Source organism: Vigna unguiculata, chromosome 11 (assembly GCF_037176805.1).
Source record: "Vigna unguiculata cultivar grain cowpea cultivar isolate G323 ecotype 2 chromosome 11, ASM3717680v1, whole genome shotgun sequence".
Classification (NCBI taxonomy): Eukaryota; Viridiplantae; Streptophyta; class Magnoliopsida; order Fabales; family Fabaceae; genus Vigna; species Vigna unguiculata.
The window spans coordinates 46,230,461-46,254,170 of record NC_140802.1 but is presented as its reverse complement, the minus strand read 5'-3'; the positions used below and the strand labels follow the sequence as shown (position 1 = coordinate 46,254,170).

Genomic DNA, 23,710 nt, shown 5'->3' with positions numbered 1-23,710 from the left:
GGCTGATCTCAATTGAAATAATCTCACTTATTACCTTTTTTTATCAACAAAAAGATTTGTATATAAAATAATATAAGAGTATACTATAAGAAGATATACAAAAGGATAACTCCATTATCATCTTTATACAAACATAGCACATGACTTATTACCCTTAATTAAAAATATTTCCTTCAAATCACTTTCATTCATTCACATATTTCTTTATTTAATGGTTAGCAAAGAAAGAAAGATATATAAAGCAACATAGTTGATATATACAACAAAAGAAGATAAACAATTACTAATTGATTTAATTTAATTTAATTTATTGATTTATTACCTTTCAAGACTCTCGTAGAATGTATTTTACTTATCCAAAATTTCTTTGACTTATTTTTTTCTCAGCAAAACAGAATAAAGTAAAAAAAAAAGAAAAGAAAGTCTTTATTTGATGAAGACAGAACTTATAGATTTTTTAAGAATGAAGATAGAGCTCAATAAATTTTTCCATAAGGAAAAATCAATTGATGACACTACTTTACAATTCAAAGATTAAATATGTTTTTACTTAAAATTCGCCAAATAATTTAAATTTTGATATAGTGTAATCTCTATATTTTAAATTGAGTAGATATAATTTTTTTTAATCGAATAACATTAATTTTTTTGCATTTGTTAAATGCTTCCGAAAACTAACATTCGAGTTGAATTATGTTAAACGGTGTAAATAACTTAAATATTAATTTGAAACATATTTGATAATTAAAAAGAATTATCTGAATTAGATTAAAGGAATATATTTATTATTTTTTAAGTTTTAGAACGAAAATAATTAAAATTTGAGACATAGATTAATTCCAATCTCACGTTGAATTTCAGAAGGTAAAATCATATTTAACCTTTTAATGATATATATATTTTTTTAAATAAATGATTTGGGTTGAAAGATGTAAAAATTACACCACCCTGGTCCAATTATTGTGTAGATATTAGATTATGTTTGAAAGTTGATAAATAAAATGGGTAAAAGACTTGGTAAAATTGAATATATGGAAGAAAAGTTTGGCCTTAGAAGACAATGCATAGGGTTTGTGTCATAAAATAGTAGCCAAAGAAGATACTAAATATGGTAAATGAGTAAAGTGATGGAAGCTTGATTTCCTTTTCCAATTAGCATGTACCAGAATTTGCGTTAGTATGTGTTCACAATTCATCACCAGCACCCAATTCTCTTCCACGTTTAATTCCCTCAGCTACGCACCATTATTAGAAAAGAGTGTTTCATTTCTTCATACCCAAGTTTTCCTTTCACTCACACAGCACATGTAAATTTAAGAATATCTTCTTAATCAGATCAAATGTTGTGTTCCATTTCACACTCCGAAATCTGAATGGCCACTCCTAATCCGACATGTCCACCACCCATGAAGGCCACCTCCAACGGTGCCTTCCAACACGAAAATCCTTTGGATTATGCGCTTCCCCTTCTCATCCTTCAGATATGTCTCGTCGTTGTCTTCACCAGGTTTCTCGCATTCATTCTCAAACCTCTCAGACAACCCAGAGTTATTGCAGAGGTTATTGTAAGTTTTCTGTTCTTTGCTTGCTTAGTTAGAACAAAAAGGTTTGATTTTTATGGGATTTCGTTCGTTAAAACCTCGGAATGAATTGCCATCATGGACGTTTGAATTGTTTTTGTTGTGATTCATGAAAAAGTTAACGTGGGGTTGGTGAATCTTGTTAATGCAGGGAGGGATATTACTTGGGCCATCAGCGATTGGGAGGAATGAGAAATTCCTGAACACGATTTTCCCTAAGAGAAGCTTAACTGTGCTTGAAACTGTGGCGAATCTGGGTCTTCTCTTCTTCTTGTTTCTGGTGGGGCTTGAGCTTGACATGCGTTCCATACGAAAAACTGGTCACAAGGCCTTGGCCATTGCAGTTGCAGGAATCACATTACCTTTTGTTCTTGGCATTGGCACCTCCTATGCTCTTCGAGCCACCGTATCCAAAAAGTCTAATCCAACCTCGTTCCTTATCTTCATGGGTGTTGCTCTCTCCATCACTGCATTTCCCGTTCTTGCACGCATCCTCGCCGAGCTCAAACTCCTCACAACTGATGCTGGTCGCATAGCAATGTCTGCAGCTGCTGTGAACGATGTTGCAGCATGGATTCTGCTTGCTCTTGCCATAGCTCTCTCTGGCTCTAACTCATCGCCTCTTGTTTCCTTGTGGGTCATACTCTGTGCTGCTGCTTTTGTCCTCTTTGCTATCTTCGCCATAAAACCCTTGCTCGCAATGATGGCCAAGCGTTCCCTTGAGGGTGAACCAGTGCAAGAGATTTACATATGCATCACCCTGACACTGGTCTTGGCTTGCAGCTTCATCACTGATACCATTGGAATTCACGCACTGTTTGGGGCTTTTGTTGTCGGCATAGTCATGCCCAAAGATGGTCCTTTTGCTGGGGTGCTGATCGAGAAGGTAGAGGACCTTGTGATGAGTCTGTTGTTGCCACTCTATTTTGTGTCCAGTGGTTTGAAAACTGATGTTACAACCATAAGAGGAACACTTTCTTGGTGTATGCTTGTGCTTGTTATTTTCACTGCTTGCTTCGGAAAGATCAGTGGCACATTCGTCGTGTCACTGTTATGTAAGGTCCCTTTTAGAGAAGCCTTGGCTCTTGGGTTTCTCATGAACACCAAAGGCTTGGTGGAACTCATTGTTCTCAACATTGGCAAAGATCGCAAGGTATACATAGCAAAATCTTGCTCATCTGATTCCAAATAGCTTCATATCAGACATCATTATCAATTTTTACATCCTAATTCTGACATCTTAGTTCAGACATCGTAGTTCAGATCAAATATTATTATAACTTTGACATCACCGAATACCCAGATCAAATATTATTATTTCTTGTGAAAATGTGCAGGTACTGAATGATCAGACATTTGCAATCTGTGTTCTGATGGCACTGTTCACCACATTCATCACAACCCCAATAGTGATGGCAGTGTATAAACCAGCTCGAAGGGGATTACCTTACACGCACAAAACAGTTCAACGCAAGGATCCAGACACAGAGCTAAGAGTGTTGGCATGTTTCCACAGCACCTACAACATTCCCACCTTAATCAATCTGATAGAGTCATCTCGGGGAACCAGAAAGCGAGGAAAGTTGTGCGTGTATTCCATGCACTTGATGGAACTCTCGGAGCGACCTTCAGCCATAACAATGGTTCACACGGCACGCAACAACGGCATGCCCTTCTGGAACAAAAAGCACGACAACAAAGACCAAATGGTGGTTGCATTTCAGGCCTATGGCCATCTAAGCAGCGTCAATGTCCGCCCCATGACAGCCATATCCGCCTTCAGCAGCATGCACGAAGACATCTGCACCAGCGCGCACCAGAAGCGAGTGGCACTCATTCTCCTACCTTTTCACAAACACCAACACTTCGATGGCACAATGGAGTCTCTGGGAAACTCGCTGCGTGTAATGAACGGCCATGTGCTCAGCCGTGCTCCCTGCTCTGTGGGGATTCTGGTCGATCGTGGACTCGGAGGTACGAGGCAAGTCCAAGCGAGTGATGTGTCGTACGATGTTGTTGTCGGGTTCTTTGGAGGAAGAGACGATCGTGAAGCACTTGCGTACGGAATGAGACTCGCTGAACACCCTGGAATCTCACTCACTGTTGTAAAGTTTGTAGCTTTACCTGGGCAAACATTCGCGTTCGGTGCGAAATTGGTTGGGATAACAGCGAACAAGGACAAGAAGATAATAAACGTGGCTCAGGGCACTGGTAGTGACGAAGATAAGCAAGAGGATGAGAAATTTTGGTCGGAGTTCGTGAGTGTGAGATCGAAGAACACGGAATCGATAACGTACGAGGAAAGAGTGGTGGAAAGCAAGGAAGATTTGAAAACAGTGTTGAGGGAGAAGAATCGGAGCAATCTTATTTTGGTTGGTAGAATGCCGCAAGTGGCACCATTGGCAGAGAAAAGTGATTGCCCAGAACTTGGTCCCATTGGAAGCTATTTGGCTTCTTCTGAGTTCTCCACTCTGTCTTCGGTTTTAGTGTTGCAGCAGTATAATCCTGAAACCGATGTTTATCCTATGGTTATGGAGGTTTCTGATTACAAGGATATGCCAGAAAAACCAACGGGTTCAGGTTTGTCGAGTTAAAAGTTGTTTCTGGGTGTTTGTCGTGTTGTAAAACTGCATGTACAACGAAAATTTAGAATAAAACAAACATAGTTCGGTGTTCGACTCAAATCTGTTTGGATCATTTGTTTCTTTACGTTCTCTGCTGCTTCTTGAATGCACATTTTAGATACTGAAAATAACTTTTAAAACGCTAGAAAGGTGTTTAATTCTTGTTACAGATATAAAATGATGATCAATGTCACACTAAATATATGGTTAAAATACATCTAATACGTAGAATGATAGTTTGACAAAAAAAAAATTTAACAAATTTTTCTTTTGAAGCCAAACTGTCACAACTTTGTCAAAATAATTGTTAAAAAATAATTTTCCATTTAATATATATCTGAGGGAATTAATTTTCATCTAAAATAATTGTGTGTTTGGTTGAATTAATTCACTAACACAGAGATAATAATTAGTTTTTTTATTCAATGTGAAATTTTTACCTTTTAATTAATTTGAAAACCAAACATACATTAATTCTATGTTTAGAAAATCAATTTTAGCCATCATTCTGACGTAAAACCAAATACGTCTAAAAATTTGAATTCTCAGTTGGATATTGAATTTTTTTATGTATTGTTTTATTTATTGTGTTTTCAAAATACAATAATAAATACTGATTTTAATATTTTAAAATATATTAAAATAAAATTTAATATACCTATGCTCAACAGAAACCACTACAAAAACCCACCAAAGAGCAAAGATTTTGAACTCGTCATTCAACCTTCAACTCTTTGGATTTTGAAATCCTAGAACTTCTTTTATTTCCTCAACGGGAAACAAAAAACACCCAAAAAATAATAATTAAGGAATTAAACTTATTGGTACCCAATGCGCTGAAATGAAATGTTGATGTTGTTTTGTTCTTGATATGAGGCCAGTTAATGTTGCACTTGAAAGAAACGTTCTCAGCTTTTAAATGCAGAAACATATATACCCAGTTATTTCTCAATACAATCGTGTTTTGTGGTTTAAATGATAATGTTTGGATTTGATGCGACTTTTTAACCCTAACTATCTAAGCAAATAATTATTTTTTAAAAGAGATTTCACAACCTAATTGTTGTCTTAAATTTTTGTAATGATAAAGACAAAATTATTCTTTAATTATTCTTTTAAAATGATTGCGGAAGAACACCAAGAGAATTATTCAAGAAAAAAAAATTATAAATAAAAATTAGAGTATTTTATTTTATTTCTTAATTATTTTTTTCATCGATCGCGTTTAATCAGAATATGTATAGAATTCAGTGATGCTGTAACTCACATGTTCAAAAGTCTTCAACTTCTATGACAGTGCTTTCAGAAATAGGCATTTGGAACATGATTGTGGAATGAGATTTCTATGTTTCTATATACCTTTTTTCTATTTTGGTCATAGTAAAATATCTTTTAAAATGTTTTTTGTACTTTTTCATTTTGTTTTACTTTTTATGATCTATTTATGTTTCTAATATTTATAATATTATCCATTTTAAATCAATTAGTTCATTAAAAAATAGTAAAAACTAAAAGAAAACTATTTATATATTACAAGGAGAAAAATAAAATGAATATGCTATAAGGACTAAGATAAATAAATTTAGAAAATGAATATATATATATATATATATATATGTATAATATTATTAAAAGTAAAAAGTATAGTTAAGCCTAATTTAAAATTGTTTCTTAACTTGAATCTAGGTGATTCAACATTTCGCTTTGTTTGATTTGATTGTGTCGTGTCATTTACTTAACTTTGGTGTGTTCTGATCAATGGATAACAAGAGTAGAGTTTTAATCTTAGAGTGAAAAAAAAAATGGTAATAACAGGTTAACGTGTATATATTTTTTATTGACAAGAGGTTACGTGTAGTTTCTGAGAATATATCTGCAACAGGTGTGAGGTTATTGACAAGAGGGAACAAAATCGAAACAACTGATGTGGCAGTTTTTGAGAGTACATTGTTGCTGATATGCTTATCTCACATCATCTCCACCTAAATTTATATGCTATAAATGAATAAATAGATTTTACATCAAAAGGAGGAAAAGGAGAATAGGAAAAAAAAAGAAACTCTTAGGTAAATAACCATAATTGATTCAATTAGGAAAACTTCAAACAACATCTTCTCGGGGAAAACATTGATCTCTGGCATAGGATTCAAATAATTAACCAGCGGTTAGTTGCACGACCCTTCAATTGTTACTTTCTTTCATGATTTTGTTTATAATTAAAAGGAACAAATTTAAGAATGTCTTGTTGTAAGGTAGATGATTCCATATTTTTGGAATTGTTACATTGTGGATCTGGTAAGAAAGAATCTCTAATCAATTCATGTTGGCATGTAAAAGTCCATGCCATTTTTTTTGTTTCTAATTTCTAACATTTTCGATGAGTTTATCGATCTCTGAGATTCGTGTGATTTCCTTCAACGTTGTGGGAATTCTCATTTTTCATCATACAAACAGTAGCACAGTTGGAATATTTGAGGGCAGGAAATAGAAAACTGAAAACAAGAAGACGAGTTGTGTGTGTATGGTGTTTGTTCTTTTCATCATTTCCTCCAGAAATCATTGCAATCAGAAAACGTGAAAAAAACTGAAATTAATGGGAATATGAATGTGATGTGAGGACAATCTACTTAACTTTTACTGTTGAAAATGCTAATCTATTTGTCTGTTTAACAGATGAGATCGGTGAAAGTGAGTAACATCTCTTCAGGTGCAACCGAGCAAGATTTGAGGGAATTTCTTACCTTTCCTGGAAAAATTGAACATGTTGAAATGCAAAGGTTTGTGTACACAATATGAATTAAATTTTGGTTAGAACATGCAGCATATAACATCTCTCAATTTTTCAGTGACAAGGGAAGTTCCAAAGTTGCGTATGTCACCTTCAGTACTCCAGAGGGAGCAGAAACTGCAGTTCTTCTCTCGGTAGATTCATTCTCATTGCCTTCTGTCTAATTTTGCTCTCTATATTGAAATATTAATGTTTCAACAGTTAATATTCTCTATTTGACAAATGCTTGCTAACACCAAAACAATATGCACCTCTTTCTTTTATGGGAAAGCATGGTAATGGTAACAGTTTGATTATTATAGTAGAAGTGGCAAAATTAATTTCATGTTTAAGAGCTGACATGAAACTTGTGTTGGTGTCTCCAGGGAGCAGTTGTGTGTGGACAGTCTCTGAACATTGAATTGGCTAACGATTATCCTCTGCCTTCATCGACTGAATCTCCAGTAACTATTCCCTCTATTTATCCCCAATAATCTCCACATAATATGCTGTCAAAAGTTTTAACTTATGACTTTCAATAAATTTGGTATTCTATAATATGTTGACAACCATGTTAGACAATTTATAGTGTAATGATTCTGACCTGTAACACAGATTGGTAACGCTGAAAGTGGGGAATCTGGTATGAGAAAGGCAGAGGATGTTGTAAGCACCATGTTAGCCAAGGGCTTCATTTTGGGTAAAGATGCATTGTATCGAGCAAAATCCTTTGATGAAAGGCACCGACTTACTTCCACGGCTTCAGCAAAAGTTGCTTCTTTGGACCAGAAGGTGGGATTTACTGAAAAGATCAGTGCTGGTACAGTTATAGTGAATGACAAGGTGAAAGAAATGGATGAGAAATTTCAAGTCTCAGAGAAGACTAAAACTGCAATTTCAGCAGCTGAGCAGTCGGTGTCCAGTGCTGGATCTGCTATAATGAAGAATCGGTATGTGTTGACTGGGGCTACATGGGTCACAGGTGCTTACAACAGGGTTGCAAAGAAAGCAGAGGAAGTGGGACAGAAAACTAAGGAGAAGGTTTTGGCGCAGAATAATCAAGGAACCACCATGTCGGAGGAACCCACCACACCTGATCAAACCTCTAAACAGGCAACCACAGTCAATGAACCCTCAAAACCTGAACCTCAACAGGCCACCACAGTTGATCAACCCTCAAAATCTGAAACTCAGCAGGTCACCACAGTTAATGAACCCTCCAAACCTGAACCTCAAGTGGTCACCACAGTTAACGAACCCTCCAAACCTGAAGCTCAACAGGCAACCAAGGATGGTCAATCTGCCAGTCCAGCAAAATCTACTGCCTGATCCTATGATTTGCAAATGAATATGCGTGAAATTTGGGTCATATATATGAGCTTATTAGAGTATTTTTGGGATGTTGGATGGTAAATGTCCAATAACCAACTGGGTTGTAGAAATAAAATAAATCTGGAGATCCTCAGTGTAGTAATTCTTTTCTGAGACTTCATGCAGTCAAATATATACCCTATTTACTTCGTCCTGAGGAAATACGGTTGCGTCCATGTATCTTGTTTATTACGCTAGTTACTAATAGACTAATAGTTGCATGTATCTCCCATGAGAATCTCTCTCTCTCTCTCTCTCTCTCTCTCTCTCTCTCTCTCTCTCTATATATATATATATATATATATATATATATATATATGTGTGTGTGTGTGTGTGTGTGTATAAGTGGATCATTCAGAATGAGCGCTCCTATCTAGGCATTTGCAATAAGATATGCTGACAGCATGGCGGCTGTAAAATGCTGAATGCGTCAGAGATTTATTCAGTCACAAGTTCATAAAGAAAACAACTATTTAAATTGCTTAATACTAAATCGTATCATTACATCACAGCTTTCCCTAGTTTGGAAATGCATTTGACATCGTATACAAATGAATTATTGATGTAAATAAATGCTGCAGTATGTGTGCTCCACAATCACGTCCCGGTATAAAATAGGCCAAAGACTTCAAGAACTCAAAAAATGTGTTAGGATGACGTCAATTTACTTACTGATGTCTCTCCAAAAACTTCTCTATTACGACGGAGAATGCCGCAAAGCCAGCACAACCAACACAAGCTGCCTTTGGACCACCTAGAACCACGTCACAATAAGGGAAACTTTAACATACGTTATGAAGGAATAAAAGAAGGTTGAGAACAGGTTCATAAAAGGATTTGATTTTCTATTCGTCGTTTGCCGGTTCATTATCCTTTTAGTATACCTCTCTCCCCTCTATTCCTTTCTCATTCCACCTATCACTCGTTTCATGTCCCTCCCAAGGTTCTACGGTCACAAGATCTATTGAATTGGTTTCTACCAAAGTGTATTATCTGATTTCCGGATTTTATCTACAGCACAAAAGAACATTTAACGATAAAACTACTTTGAAAGGTAATAAATAGAACAATTTTAAAATAGCCGTGTGTATAGAGGGGATTGTGGCCAAGGCTCCCCAAAGAAGAAAAACCTCTCATGTGCGTTGGGTCAGGGGCACCACCTTATGATCTCCAAGGATGCCATGTTCCCTGGTTACTGCACTCCTCTACAGGGAGGCAGCGCTGACTTAGGCAACTAGCCTTTCGAATTGGTATGTCTTTTGAGTGTAGGGTGGTACTGTATAAATAGTTTCAAGATTGGGCTATTTGTAGGTAGGTTTCCAAGTATCAGAGTAAACAAGCACCAACTTGCATTACATACACATCACTATCGCCTACCATCTTTGTTGGCCATTCCCAGAACCCACTCATCAACCCTCATCCTAAAACAGTAAGGACAAGTTCCTTCTACCTTGCAGCTAACATTTCAGTTGAGATGAGAAGAAATATCCGTTTCTGTGAAGTTAAAAGTTCAGAGCAAGGGATTCAAGCTTCAAAGAACCAGAACCAATTCTTGAAAATGAATCATCTATGTTTAGGAACTGACAAGAAAAATCATTTTATGCTTTATTTTTATTATAGTAGTTAGTTATATTAAATTCTTGGTATCTTCGGAAAAGGATTTGAATTGTAATATATAAATACTACAAAATCATTTTTCAATGATTATTAAATTCTGTTGTGAAACAGGAGTTTAGTGACAATAAAAATTGAGGTTGTGATCATTTTCAAAAATAGTGTGTGGATGCAAAGCATAGAGCACTGTAACGAACATCAGCTCTTGAAAATCAATGATCCATTCTTCAACAACCAAGCCTTGTTCCCACTAGGTGGAGTCATCTACATGGATATGATCAAACAACACCATAATATTTTGTAATGAATAATTTATATAGACAAATTATTGACTTCAAAATTTTTCTTAGCCTCTGCCTCCAGCAATTGTCTTCTAAATTTTTCATAATGGAAATGCCTATAGTTTTTCTAAGTCTCTGCCTCTAGCATATGAGCTATCTCCATCTGACCTACTGTCCTTACGAGGGGCTTCTTCAGGTCATCTCCAACATGCCCAAACCACCAAAGTTTAGTTTCTCATTTTTTCTACAATCATTTTTATACACAGTATTTATTAATGATATATCTGCAAAAGTAAACCACTTCCAAAAGTGCATCCTTTTTTCTTCCAAGGAACCCAGTATCTAAGATAAAAACCAAACATATAATAGCAAAGTGCAATCTTGCGGTATCACATTTATGCGCATAGGTCTCTAAGTCCCTTTTATACAAGCCTTGCCAGCCCATTTATGCAGTTCCTTTGTTAAATTAAGAGAAATAAAAACACGATAAAATGATAGAATGTGTTACCTTTTGCTGATATTGCACCTCCAGTTGCACATCCAGCAACTACGGTATTTGTTATGTCATGTTTCGCTCTAGCCTGAAAAAAAAATCAAGGGCCCACGTGGTAAGAAGAATGAGCCTCATATTGTAAACATATATTTCCATTCCTCAAATGATCAAATCCATTAGACCTTCTCAACAACACATTCAGCAGCTGAGAATACAAAACCCATAACAGCAAATGCTTTGGCTGAACTCCAACTCCTTCTCCCCATCTGCTTTGCTTGATATATAAGTTGTTGTCTGCCAGTCATTTCCTCTTGCATCAGTGGGTTGTCCAGTGCTCCAAGAAATAAACCCATGAAGATGCCAAGTCCACCGCCTAAAAGGAACATCACATGAATCCCAAGAAACTCAAGTTCATTCAATGACATATTCGATGCGGTGGTACTCCTCGAATTGAATATGTTGAACGTAAATCATGCGAGCAAAAAAGGTCATTAATGGACTGAAACAGTAGCCTAAATCATATAAAAAACCTATTGGGAATATTAATCTACTTGCCTCACAGACAATGATGAAGCATCAGCATAAAGGATGATGAGTCAAATTATGGATAATCCTAAATTCCATCTTAGAGTTTCCATCATACAAAGTACCTAATAGGTACTAGTGGAAAGAACATCCTAAATGAAGCTGAAATCTCATAAACACACTACACTTGAACAATTGATGGTATAAAGACCATATTCATTTCAGGAAAATCAATTCAGTTAAACAGAGGAGCAAGAAACAACACACAGAGGTATGCATTAGAAAAAAAAGAAAAAAAGGTAACGAATGAATGGCATACCCATGACTCCACTGACGACACTTCGCACAGCACAATTGTTCCAAATGTCTTGACCACGGATTTCCTCAACCGAGGGCAGCCTTATGGGCTCAATCTGAGGCTTCTCTGCTTCTGCTGAGTTCAAAGAACCGTTTTCAACTGCTTTATCTGAACCATCAGCCATTTGTAAAGCTTAACCAGAGAATATGCCAGAGCTGATTGAAATCCGCACAGATGCTGTGTAATCAACGAAGAAGTAAATATTTCATCACTATTACTACTTCGTTATGAAGCAAAACCACACAAAATATCTATCAATGATGCAGAATAAATAGGCTACGACATCGAATCATGCAGAAAATTAAAATTGCAAAACACTATTTCACAGATGCTATGGTAAATAACAAATACAAGTAAGCTTGAAACAATGAGAGAGGAAGAGGAAAAAGTACCAATTGGCGGAGACGCCCAGACAACGGTGGAGGTTCGCCGTGAAGGGCGTAACGGCGGCAGAAGGTTCTCCGGTCTGGAAGAAGTTGAAGAATGGTGTAGTAGGATGCTGCCCGTTAGGGTACTAACCTATTTATACATAAACGCTCTAAATATATATATATATATATATATATATATATATATATATATATATATATATATATATATATATATATATATATATATATGATTTTAATTTTAATATTTTCTTATGAAAAAAAAATATTACTTTAAAATATTTGGCATTTCATAATGACTTCTTCTACTCTTTAATTATTGATTATTAACTATAGTTAATTTAACATCTTGTGAAAAAAATATTAATTAACATTAACAGTATTATAGAAGTAAGGTAATTAAATTAATTTTAGATACCTATTTTAATTAGTTGATGTGATTACTATTTGGTATAAGCAAGGTAATTATATATATATATATATATATATATATATATATATATATATATATATATATACCCTTTCATTCAATAATTTATTTCAGTATTGTATTCTTATTACAAAATAATTGTAATTTGGTTGAATGTTTTCTTTCATGTATATTAAATTGATGTTTTGGTTTTAAATTCTTGTGTTCTTTTTTTTTTCACTTACATACATTGTGTTTGATAATACACAAAAGAGAGAAAATTGAAAATTGATATTAATTTAAAAATTATGACTTAATTGGAGTTTTTAACAGTGAATAAAGTATCATATTCATACACAAGGGTTTCAAATGATAATAGTACGTACAATTATCATGATTAAAAAATATTAAATAACTTGTACAAATAATACCAATAAATTACAATCATATCATTGTATACAATACGAGAGAACTTTACCCTTCTAAAGTAAGGTGATAAACAATAAATAAATAACCATTTATTTCAATTATTATACTTTTAAATATCAAATTCTAATAGAAAACCTACCGACTAGTAACTCACAACAAATTATACCCATTAAAACTTTACTTTTAAATGTTATTTATACATTTGGATTGTGATAATATATATATATATATATTAGAAGTGATCAAGACGTTAATTTGAAAATTATTAGTTTTTAAATTGAAGTTATTAATAAAGGTACAGCATCATATTCCGAGTCTTAAATAATAAACTTCGTGATTAAAAGAAAATGAGCAAATAAATAAAATAAGTGTCTTAGCCTTCAATATATTATGTTAATCTTTAATAGACAATTAACATTTTTTATATCAATTTTTTATTCACTTATTTGTTAAGAATATATATATATAAAAAAATATAAATTTATTATCTAAAGATTTTAACTTGAGTATATCATATTCTAATATTTCATACGTGCACATTCACAATTTATTTGTGTTAAATATTTCCCCTAAAATTTTGTAATTTACAATTTCGAGTGAAAATAAATTACTCAACATAAAACAGACACATGATCGTTAATTAATTTTATGCATAACAAAAATGTGATCCATACAAAGGAGTCAAATCAGAACAGGGGATTGAAATTTGAAGGGTGTTTCTTTCTTCATGTGGTAAAAACTTTTGAGAATAGTATTTTGACGTCATATTTTTTTTATTATTATTATTTTTTGTTATTATTTTATATTGGTATTTTGACATTATATTTTTTTTACTTGATACTGTGACTCGTTATTATTTACTCTTTTTTTTTAAATATAAAAATTAACTTTTATTAAAATTATTTTATTCTTATAAGAGTTGATAAATGATAGTTAAATGGTGTCAAACATTTTTTTTTTCAATTTTGTAAGATCACTCTTTTCAAAATGCAACATTCCAAAAAGAAGAAATAACGAAGACAAAAAATTAAAATTTTCTGTGTAACGTGTTGAAGTTTTCCCTCAAGAAAAATAATATTGAAGCCTGTTTTATCTTTTTGTGATGATTTTATCTAACGTAACGTACGAGGAATCATATCAAATTGGAGCTTTGGACTTATAATACGAGAAGGCTGAAACTCCAAGGAACATATCCACACACTGTTTTGTCTTCTTCACCCACATCAACAAAACACCGAAATTCAAACCCTTCTCCTTTGGTTTTCACTCTGTAACCTTCAGTGCAGTTTTTTCTCTGCAAATTTTGAGGCCACTGGTGAAGGAAAAAAAAAATGAGTGAAAATCTGATGGGAAGAGTGAACGCTTTGGGGGAGCGTCTGAAAATCGGTGGAGCCGAAGTGGGTCGGAAGATGAGTGCTGGAATGAGTTCTGTGAGCTTCAAAGTGAAAGAGTTTTTCCAGGATTCAACCCATGCTGATAAGCTCGTTGGGGAAGCTACCTCTGAGACCCTTCACCACCCTCACTGGCCCATCATTCTTCATCTCTGTGACTTGGTCAATGGTGATCAACTTAACACTGCTGAAGTGGTGCGTGCAATAAAGAAGAGGGTTGTTTCCAAGAGTCATAGAACTCAGTATCTGGCTCTGGTTCTGCTTGAAGCACTGGTCAAGAACTGTGACAAGGCTTTCTTGGAGGTGGCAACTGAGAGAGTCCTTGATGAGATGGTGAAGCTCGTTGATGACCCTTGCACTTTTGTTCATACCAGGAACAAGGCTTTGATGATGATTGAGGCATGGGGAGAGTCCACCATTGAACTTCGCTATCTTCCTGTCTATTCACAAACTTACAAGGTACTTTCACAACTTTACAATCCAAGTTATATCTATGTTCAATAAAGCCCAAATCTTGATTTGATACTATGTTTAATTAGTCGGATGATATTATCACTTTAAAGTGTTTAGATGTGTCAGTTTGGTATCCGCTTTTAAAAATGTGTGAATCTAGTCCCAATTTTTAAAAATGTGTTTTAATCTAATAAGCAACTTCGTTCAGATGTATCAGTTTGGTACCCAATTTTTACTGATGTAACATTTTTCTGATGCAGAGTTTGAAATCAAGGGGGATTCGATTCCCTGGTCGTGACAACGAAAGTTTGGCTCCAATTTTCACTCCACCTCGTTCTGGCACTGCTCCAGAGGCAGATGTGAGTCTTGAACATCTTATGCAGCACAATGTACGAAGTTTTTCGCCTGTTGCTCCTTCTCGTTCCGCCACTACTTCAGGGAGTGATGTCAGTCTTGCAAATCTGATGCACCATGAAGTTCATGTCAAAAATCTTACTTCTCAACAAACAGAGGAAGCTTTTGATGTTGCGAGAAACAGCTTTGAGCTTCTTTCTACTGTCTTATCTTCTTCAACGCAGAAGGACGTTGTAAAGGTATATTCTCTTTTTGTTTTCGTTGCGGCAATGTTCAAAGACCATGCGATCTTAGTTCCTTTAGGTTGTGTTTCTAGTAAGTTACTATAATGCTGAAACCTGTTCCTCAAAAGCACATCCTTTTAGTGACCAACTTGTGTGTGATATTTTCAGGATGATTTGGTTACGACATTAGTACAACAGTGCCGACAGTCCCAGATTACTGTCCATAGAATCATTGAGACTTCATGGGACAATGAAGCGCTGCTTTGTGAGGCCTTGAACATAAATGATGAGATTCAGAAGGTTTTGAAGAGATATGAAGAAATGATGAAGAAGAAGAAGAAGCATGAACCTGAAGGTGATGAGGCACCACATTTTAGAGAAGAGAAAGCCCTGGTTAGAAGAAGTGGAAGTTCAAGAAGTGGAAACAGAGGAAACCAGGATGACATGTTGGATGATCTTGATGAGATGATATTTGGGAAAAGGGGTGGTTTTGATGAAGAACAATATCCAAAGAAACAACATTCATCAACAAAAGATGATCTCATCTCCTTCTAAGTTCACGCTACAACAGAGTTTCAATTTTTATTACAACACTACGTTTGATTTTGTTGGTTCTGTTTTCGTTTTATATATGCTGTTTATGAACCAATGTCTGATACCTTTCTGTTTTTTTCCTTCTATTAGTATTCTGTGAAACTATCGTTAATCTCAAGCTTTAATATTATAATTATAAAAAAAAAAATCCACCTAGTACAATTTTTCATATCTATAAAAGTATTACTCTAAAATGATAAATCATGACATCACTGTTCCTGGCTTAATTTGATTTGATTTTCAATAAGAAGTCACTCAAATTAAACCTAGACAATCAATTATAATTTGATTTAATTTAATTTAATATAAAATTTAAATTAAATCAATTACTATTTCACAATCGATTATAAATAAAAATTTGTTCTTTGTTTTTAGATATCTTATACTGTTATTATTTTTCAATTTTCCGTATGTGATCTCTAAAACAAAAATAGAATCGAGGTATAATTAGTCGGATAATACTCACTTGTATTTAAATGTATCAGTTTGGTATTGTTTTTAAAAAGATATTAATTGAGTCTCAACTTTTGAAAAGATGCTTCAATTAAGTCTTTTTTAAGCAAGAAATTATTAACACAGTATTGATATTTAAAATGACTTACAAAATTACAAAATTAAGTATTAATATTTATATCAAAATTTAGTGATAAAAGTCATAGATTAAGTTAACCGCATTAATAATTTTTGTCTGAAAAACACTTGATTAAGACATTTTATCAAAAATTAAGATTAAATTGACACATTTTTAAAAGTAAGTACCATCTCATTAATTAAACCTAGAATCAAACAAATATATATATATATATATATATATATATATATATATATATAATTCATATATTTTAGGTTAAATTATACTTTTAGTCCCCATTTTTGTAGCAAAATTTGAATTTGGTTCCTCAATTATTTTTTATCTCAATCTGGTCCCTATTTTGGGAAATTTGACCCAATCAAGTCCTTTCCGTTAGTGGTGGAGTAACGGTGTTAAATGGGGTGCCACGTGTCAGCTTCTGGATTTTTTGAAATTTTTTTTATTTTTTATTATTCTTTTTTTTGTATTTTTTTTTTGAATTTTTATTAATTTTTTTGAATTTTTTTAGAAAATTAAAATTTTGCCACGTGTCAAGCTGACATCGTGCCACGTGTCACTATTTGGGAAGTGTCATTTTCTCATTCTCAATTTGGTCCCTGTATTTTATTTTTTGTCTCAATTTAGTCCTAATTTTTGTAAAAATTATGCAATTTCGTCCCCCTCCAAATTGAAAAAAAAAATTATAAAATGTTATACAAATATTTTTATTAAATTTGATTTTTTTTTATTCAAATTGATATTTTTATTATATATTTTCAATAAAATCAAGTTTCTTTAAATTTGTTTCACATTAAATTTTACTTAAAATTGTTTTCAAAATTTAAATTTATTTGTTTTTTATTGTTACATAAACTAGTTAATTTTTCTTAAATTATATAATTGTTATTTTTATACTAACTAAAACATTTGTATAGAAATTATTGAATTTTACACATTTAAAAATATGCAATTATTTAAAATATAAATTCAAATAAAAAATAATATTAAAGTATAATATAATAAAATATCAATATAATTTATGAATTTTTTTATTAATATTATTTTCTATTAACAATTTTAAAACAATTTTAAATAAAGTTTAATGTAAAATATAAATTAAAATAAACTTAATCTTGTTAAAAATATTTACTTAAAATATCAATTTTGATAAAAATATTTGTACATATTTATATAAAAATTAAATTTGGTTTAAATTTGGAGAGGGACAAAATTGCACAATTTTTACAAAAATTGGGACTAAATTGAGACAAAAAATAAAATATAGGGACCAAATTGAAAATGGGAAAATGACACCTCCCAAATAGTGACACATGGCACTGTCACTGCCACGTGGCACGATGTCAGCTTGACACGTGACAAAATTTTAATTTTTTTAAAAATTTTTAAAAAATTAATAAAAAATAAAATAAAAATTCAAAAAAAAATTAATAAAAAATTTCAAAAAATTTCAAAAAATCCATAAGCTGACACGTGGCACCCCATTTAACACCGTTACTCCACCACTAATGAAAAGGACTTGATTGGGTCAAATTTTCCAAAATAGGGACCAGATAAAAAATAATTGAGGGACCAAATTCAAATTTTACTACGAAAATTGGAACTAAAAGTATAATTTAACCTATATTTTACAAAGTAAAAACTAAACAAAGAGATGAAAATTAAAATACTATTTAGACATACACTGATGAAAGAACATTAAGACAAGTATGGAGAATTTGAGAAAGATTCTATCTTGAAGTTGTTGTTATACATGAGTTATGTTGTGTCTGTAAATTTTTGCGTGCAGTGATCGAGCGTAACAATGGCCGGAAAGTACATTCCACGATCCAAATCGCGAACCACTCTGTTCCTCTTCCTTCTCGCTTTCTCTCTCCTCTTCATCCTCTTCTCTCTCTCTCCTCTCCGCTCTCCCTCTCTTCCTCCCACCAATGTCCGCGTTCCCGATGCCGAAACTTCCTTCCTCGTCTCCCTCGACCGCTTCCTCGCCGCCACGCCATCCTCCGTTGCCGACGACACCGCGCGCGCCGGGCAAGAGGATCTCGTCGACAAGCTCGACGACGCCGTTTATCGCTCCGAGATGGACAGGCTGTACACCGATCCTTACTACCCGCTCTCCCTTCCCCTTAGGGTTTACGTCTACGACATGCCCCCAAAGTTCACCTACGATTTGCTCTGGCTCTTCAAAAGAACCTACCAAGAAACCTCCAATCTCACCTCCAATGGAAGTCCCGTTCACCGTCTCATCGAACAGGTTCCTTCCGTTTCTCCTCGCTTTATTCCCTCACCGTTTTGTTGATCTGTTAAATTGCGTCGGTTGGTTGTGATTGCGAATGCAGCACTCCATTGATTACTGGCTCTGGGCGGATCTCATCGCACCCCAATCGAAGAGGCTCTTGAACAGTGTCATCAGGGTTCACCGACAGGAGGAGGCTGATTTGTTTTACGTTCCCTTCTTCACCACTATCAGCTTCTTCCTCATGGAAAAACAACAATGCAAGGCCCTTTATAGGGTGTGAGTGCTCTTCTAATGCTCTCATTTTTTTTTTCTTCACTTTATGTTACCTTCTTTCAGTTATATGCATTAACCACCAATTTGATTCTCCAACTATTGCTTCCTACACAATAAAACCATATATAGCCCACAAGTTTATTCAATTTTACTAACAGGTTAAGAACTAATTTGAAAGGTTTTTCAATGTATAGGAGATTATATACAATATGTTACTTAAAGAATTAGTATTTGGGAGAGAGGGTAATACTTCAGGAGGAAAATGAGAGTTTATTCCTTGACTGATAACAATACTAGAACCTTGTTTTTCTGGTTTTTGATGGCTGGTGCAATGTGGACAATTATGCCTGATGTTGGTGTGGATGTAGGAAGCTTTGAAGTGGATCACTGATCAACCTGCATGGAAGCGCTCTGGTGGTAGAGATCACATAATCCCTGTGCATCATCCCTGGTCTTTTAAGTCTGTTCGAAAAGAAGTGAAGAAAGCAATATGGTTGTTGCCTGATATGGATTCCACAGGGAACTGGTCAGTTTTTCTAACTTGCACACAACTTTATGAATTCAATGTTATTGTTTGTTGGAAGTGGCATCCAGTGATCTTTTTCCTCTTTCAGGTACAAGCCAGGACAGGTTTTTCTGGAGAAAGACCTGATTCTTCCATATGTTCCCAATCTTGATTTATGTGATGCCAAGTGTTTGGCCGAGATAAATCCTAAAAGAAATATGTTGCTTTTCTTTCGGGGCCGGCTCAAGAGAAATGCGGTAAGCATATTGTGCGATGCCTGGTTAATTTATTGACTGGCAGGTGGAAGATTTACAAGTTCTATCTGCATATGTCTAGTATCAGTATATTTTTATGGTTTTGTCAACATTATAGAACTGACTTTAAGCAACTAAAATCAGAATCATGGTGATGCAGAAAAAGCTCCCCTTGTCGCCAGAAATAGTTTGAATTTTTTTGTCAAGAAAAAAAGGTTTTGTTTCTTTGGAAATTCAATGTATGATAGATGATTTCTTTCCCGATAATTTCTGTTCACTGTTAGTTTAAAATCAGCCTTAAGAGCTTATATTGACAAAAGTATATTGTGATTGTTGGATGTGTGATATGTCCTTTACTCCTTAATTACATAAGGAAGGCCTTGTTTCATTTGGGGTAGAGCTGTGACTGGCTAATGGGTTTTTACTGCTAGTTGTTCAATATTATACTGTCTGAGCTGGAAGTTGGATCATGATTTACCCTACTTCTGTATGCAGCATTCTCAAATTTTTTGGTCACTTCCATGGCTGCATGTTTTTATATTCTGAGTTTAGTTGCTTTCGTTGTGATCTTGTTTCAGGGAGGAAAGATACGCTCTAAGCTTGTGGCTGAATTAAGTGGGGCTGATGGTGTGAGTATAGAGGAGGGAACAGCTGGGGAGGGGGGAAAAGAAGCTGCACAAATTGGCATGCGCAAGTAATATAAGTTCACCACTTGGATAAATGAACTCTGGTTACTTATCTTGTTGTATTTATTTGCTTGCCTTGCACATCGTCAGGTCTCTATTTTGCCTAAGCCCTGCCGGCGACACTCCATCCTCTGCTAGATTATTTGATGCTATTGTTAGTGGATGCATTCCAGTTATAATAAGTGATGAGCTGGAGCTTCCTTTTGAAGGAATACTTGATTACAGGAAGGTGTGTATGTATGCATTTATATCATGTATTTGATTACATTAAGAACCTCATGACTTGTTATTTTTTTTTTTAATAGGAATCTGCCATTATTTTTTTTTTCCATGTATGCAGATAGCATTGTTCATTTCCTCCAATGATGCCCTAAAGCCAGGATGGCTTTTGGATTATTTGAAAGGCATTAAACCTGCTCGTATCAAAGAAATGCAAAAATATCTTGCCGAGGTTTGTAATTCCCTTCATGTAGAATTTAATTTAACTGATTTTCATTTTCTAAAATTGATTTGTGCATTGCCTTTTTTGCTTGTTTGATTGATGTTTTCCTTTTTCTTTTCAGTATTCAAAGCATTTCCTGTATTCTAGTCCAGCTCAGCCATTGGGTCCTGAAGACTTGGTTTGGAAAATGGTTTGCTACTGTTTGTTTTGCTATATAAGTTTCTGTTCCTATTATTCTTTCTAGGTTCTTTGTTCACATAATGAACTTAAGCTTGGGTTTAATCCTGAACTTGCTCATCGAGTGGTTTCTTCCAGGGTAGTTTTGTTTAGTTTTTGAAAAAGAACACAATTACGCCTTTTTGTTCATTTGTTCTGTAGTTTTTTGAGTTTATTTCTGGACGCCATATAATTAATGAAGTGAAATATGACCAGTAAGAGAAAGGTGGCGATCAGAATATGTGAAGGTTTAATATTGACACACTTAGCTGTGACTTTTGTTTTCTAGAAGTTTTATTTTGCTTTTAAAGCTGTGACTATAGCCTTTCATTATCTAGACTTTATTAGGGTATGTGTGAACAAATTTCTTCATAAGCACTTCTAAAAGAGAAAAATAAGAAGAAAAACCCTAAATGGCTTTGTCTTAAGTTATAATTATATCATACACAAGTTAAAAATAAGAATTTAGAGAAATTATGAGAAAATTTGTACAATTTGGTTGGTTGGTTGTACAAACTTAGATTTCTATAATTCTCTTGACAATTCTTAACTATTTGACAATTTTTCTCTATGTTTGATGCTACAGATGGCTGGGAAGTTGGTGAACATCAAGCTTCACACAAGAAGATCTCAACGTGTAGTGGAAGGATCTAGAAAACTGTGTACTTGTGATTGCAGGCCTTCCAATAAAACTGCTTCAATTATTTCTTGAATCACTGTTTTTTCTTTATAATTGTATTATCTGCAGTTTTGCTCATCCCTTTTTATTCGTCCCCTGCAATTGTTTTTGTATTCTTTGGTTGTGGCTAGTTTGTTGTATAACTTGGATAGTACTTGACGGAAAAAGAATTTAAATGGCAATCAAATATCATAATTGCTTGTAAGTTCTTTTTGGGTCTTTCTTCCTGCACCTCCAAAATTTCTTCTACACCTCCAAACTTTTTTTAAATTCCCAAAAAATCCTTTGACCATTTAAGAAAATTTGCAGACACCATATCTTCAAAATTATGTCGATTTTCGAAAATCAAAATATATGACTTTCGCAAGTCAAAATATATCACCGAAAATCGATTTTCGGAAGTCAAAAATAACTTCCGAAAGTCAAAATGTATCACCGAAAGTCGACTTCTGGAAGTAAAAAAAATTCTCGGAAGTCGACTTCCGGAAGTCAAAAAATATTTGACTTCCGGGAAGTCAAAGAAAAATTCTCCGACTTTCGTAAGGTGAAAAAAAATTTTTTTTGAATATTTTTATATCTTTTCAGAATTTATATTTTTTAACTTTTAATGATTTTTTTAGTTTATTATTATATTTATTTTGTATGTTTTCATATTTCTTAAAGTATAAAAAATATTAATATCTATATATATAATTTTATTTCTATTTAATATAATAAAAAATAAATATAAATATAAAAATAAGTAAAATTAAAATAATATTAAACTTTAAATTAAAAAAACAAAAAAAAAATTCTGCTTCATTTAATTTTATTTAATATTTAAATTCATTTTAAAATAATAAAACTTTAAATTAAAAAAAAAGAAAAAAGAAAATATATATAAAAATATATATATATATATATATATATTCGTTTTTTTTATATTTTAAATGTTATTATTTATATATTATTTATATAAATATGATTTTTTAATTGTTTTTTATTTTTATTAAATTTTTAATAAATTATATAAAAAGAAATTTAAATTTAAAAATATAAAAATATATATAATTGAAAAAATTTTAAAATATTTAAAATAACAAAACTTTAAAGTTAAAAAAATGAAAAAAAAATATATAAATATATATACACGAGAAGTCGACTTCCGATATATATATATATATATATATATATATATATATATATATATATATATATATATATATATATATATATATATATATATATATATATATATTTATTTATTTATTTTTCATTTTTTTAACTTTAAAGTCATCTTATTTTAATTTAAATTATTTTTCAAATTATTTTTTAATTTTATTATATTTTTTATTTTTTATTTTTTAAAGTAATTTTTTTAAAATTTATATGTTTGATAATTTTTAATACGTGTTTTATAAAAATTGAAATAAAATAAAAGATAGAAAATATAAATTTAAAAAAAAATTAAAAATGTTTAAAATTGATTAAATTTTACTTACGGAAGTCGACTTTCGTAATGTTTTTTGATTTTCGGAAGTTGACTTCCGGTAATGTTTTTTTATTTTCGGAAGTTGACTTCCAGTAATGATTTTTGACTTCCGGAAGTCGACTTCTGGTGATATATTTTGACTTCTGGAAGTTGATTTCCGGTGATATATTTTGATTTTCGGAAGTTATATATTTTGATTTCTGGAAGTATTTCTGGGGGTGTGATGTCTGTGAGTTTCCTTAAATGGTCAAAGGGTATTTGGGAAATTTTAAAAAATTTGGAGGTGCAGAAGAAATGCTTGGAGGTGTAGGAAGAAAGACCCTTCTTTTTTGATGACCAAATTTGTCCGTGCTAAAAGCCCAACACCCACTTAATCATATATAATTATTATAAATAATTAACATAACTAATTTGATTTCATTGTTTACAAAGGTGATTATGATTTGTGAGACTTCTATACTGATTTATAACCCTTTATATCATGTGATAGTTTTCACTTT

At 33.0% G+C, this 23,710-nt stretch overlaps 5 protein-coding genes across 9 annotated transcripts; 4 read left to right on the top strand and 1 right to left on the bottom strand.

Annotated features, from left to right (window-relative positions):
- The first annotated feature begins 1,169 nt into the window (after positions 1–1,169).
- On the top strand, positions 1,170–4,258 carry LOC114170524 (cation/H(+) antiporter 19-like). Its single transcript, XM_028056020.2, has 3 exons — positions 1,170–1,565; positions 1,732–2,733; positions 2,918–4,258. Exons 1-3 carry the CDS (start codon positions 1,374–1,376, stop codon positions 4,172–4,174), a joined length of 2,451 nt encoding a protein of 816 aa, XP_027911821.1. The 5' UTR covers positions 1,170–1,373; the 3' UTR covers positions 4,175–4,258.
- Positions 4,259–6,214: 1,956 nt separating this feature from the next.
- Positions 6,215–8,567, top strand: LOC114170544 (binding partner of ACD11 1-like). Its single transcript, XM_028056042.2, has 5 exons — positions 6,215–6,368; positions 6,878–6,981; positions 7,051–7,126; positions 7,358–7,435; positions 7,587–8,567. Exons 2-5 carry the CDS (start codon positions 6,878–6,880, stop codon positions 8,298–8,300), a joined length of 972 nt encoding a protein of 323 aa, XP_027911843.1. The 5' UTR covers positions 6,215–6,368; the 3' UTR covers positions 8,301–8,567.
- On the bottom strand, positions 6,797–12,142 carry LOC114170545 (Mitochondrial import inner membrane translocase subunit Tim17/Tim22/Tim23 family protein). Of its 5 annotated transcripts, XM_028056046.2 has the most exons (6): positions 12,006–12,142; positions 11,575–11,790; positions 10,913–11,103; positions 10,746–10,818; positions 7,084–7,165; positions 6,797–6,950 (listed from the first exon to the last, which is right to left on the bottom strand). In XM_028056046.2, the coding sequence occupies exons 2-5, from the start codon at positions 11,735–11,737 to the stop codon at positions 7,086–7,088; spliced, it is 507 nt and encodes a 168-aa protein (XP_027911847.1). In that variant the 5' UTR covers positions 11,738–11,790; positions 12,006–12,142; the 3' UTR covers positions 6,797–6,950; positions 7,084–7,085. The 5 variants fall into 5 exon arrangements, with proteins under 5 accessions (XP_027911847.1, XP_085525107.1, XP_027911844.1 ...); XM_085668981.1 differs by having other exon boundaries at positions 6,928–7,165; XM_028056043.2 differs by lacking the exons at positions 6,797–6,950; positions 7,084–7,165 and adding an exon at positions 8,796–9,096.
- Positions 12,143–14,027: 1,885 nt separating this feature from the next.
- Positions 14,028–15,970, top strand: LOC114170656 (TOM1-like protein 1). Its single transcript, XM_028056178.2, has 3 exons — positions 14,028–14,690; positions 14,945–15,277; positions 15,431–15,970. The coding sequence occupies exons 1-3, from the start codon at positions 14,172–14,174 to the stop codon at positions 15,815–15,817; spliced, it is 1,239 nt and encodes a 412-aa protein (XP_027911979.1). The 5' UTR covers positions 14,028–14,171; the 3' UTR covers positions 15,818–15,970.
- A 2,187-nt stretch (positions 15,971–18,157) lies between these two features.
- Positions 18,158–21,944, top strand: LOC114168428 (Exostosin family protein). Its single transcript, XM_028053228.2, has 9 exons — positions 18,158–18,699; positions 18,785–18,958; positions 19,326–19,483; positions 19,572–19,719; positions 20,295–20,410; positions 20,493–20,631; positions 20,743–20,853; positions 20,966–21,034; positions 21,647–21,944. Exons 1-9 carry the CDS (start codon positions 18,250–18,252, stop codon positions 21,770–21,772), a joined length of 1,491 nt encoding a protein of 496 aa, XP_027909029.2. The 5' UTR covers positions 18,158–18,249; the 3' UTR covers positions 21,773–21,944.
- Positions 21,945–23,710: the final 1,766 nt, after the last annotated feature.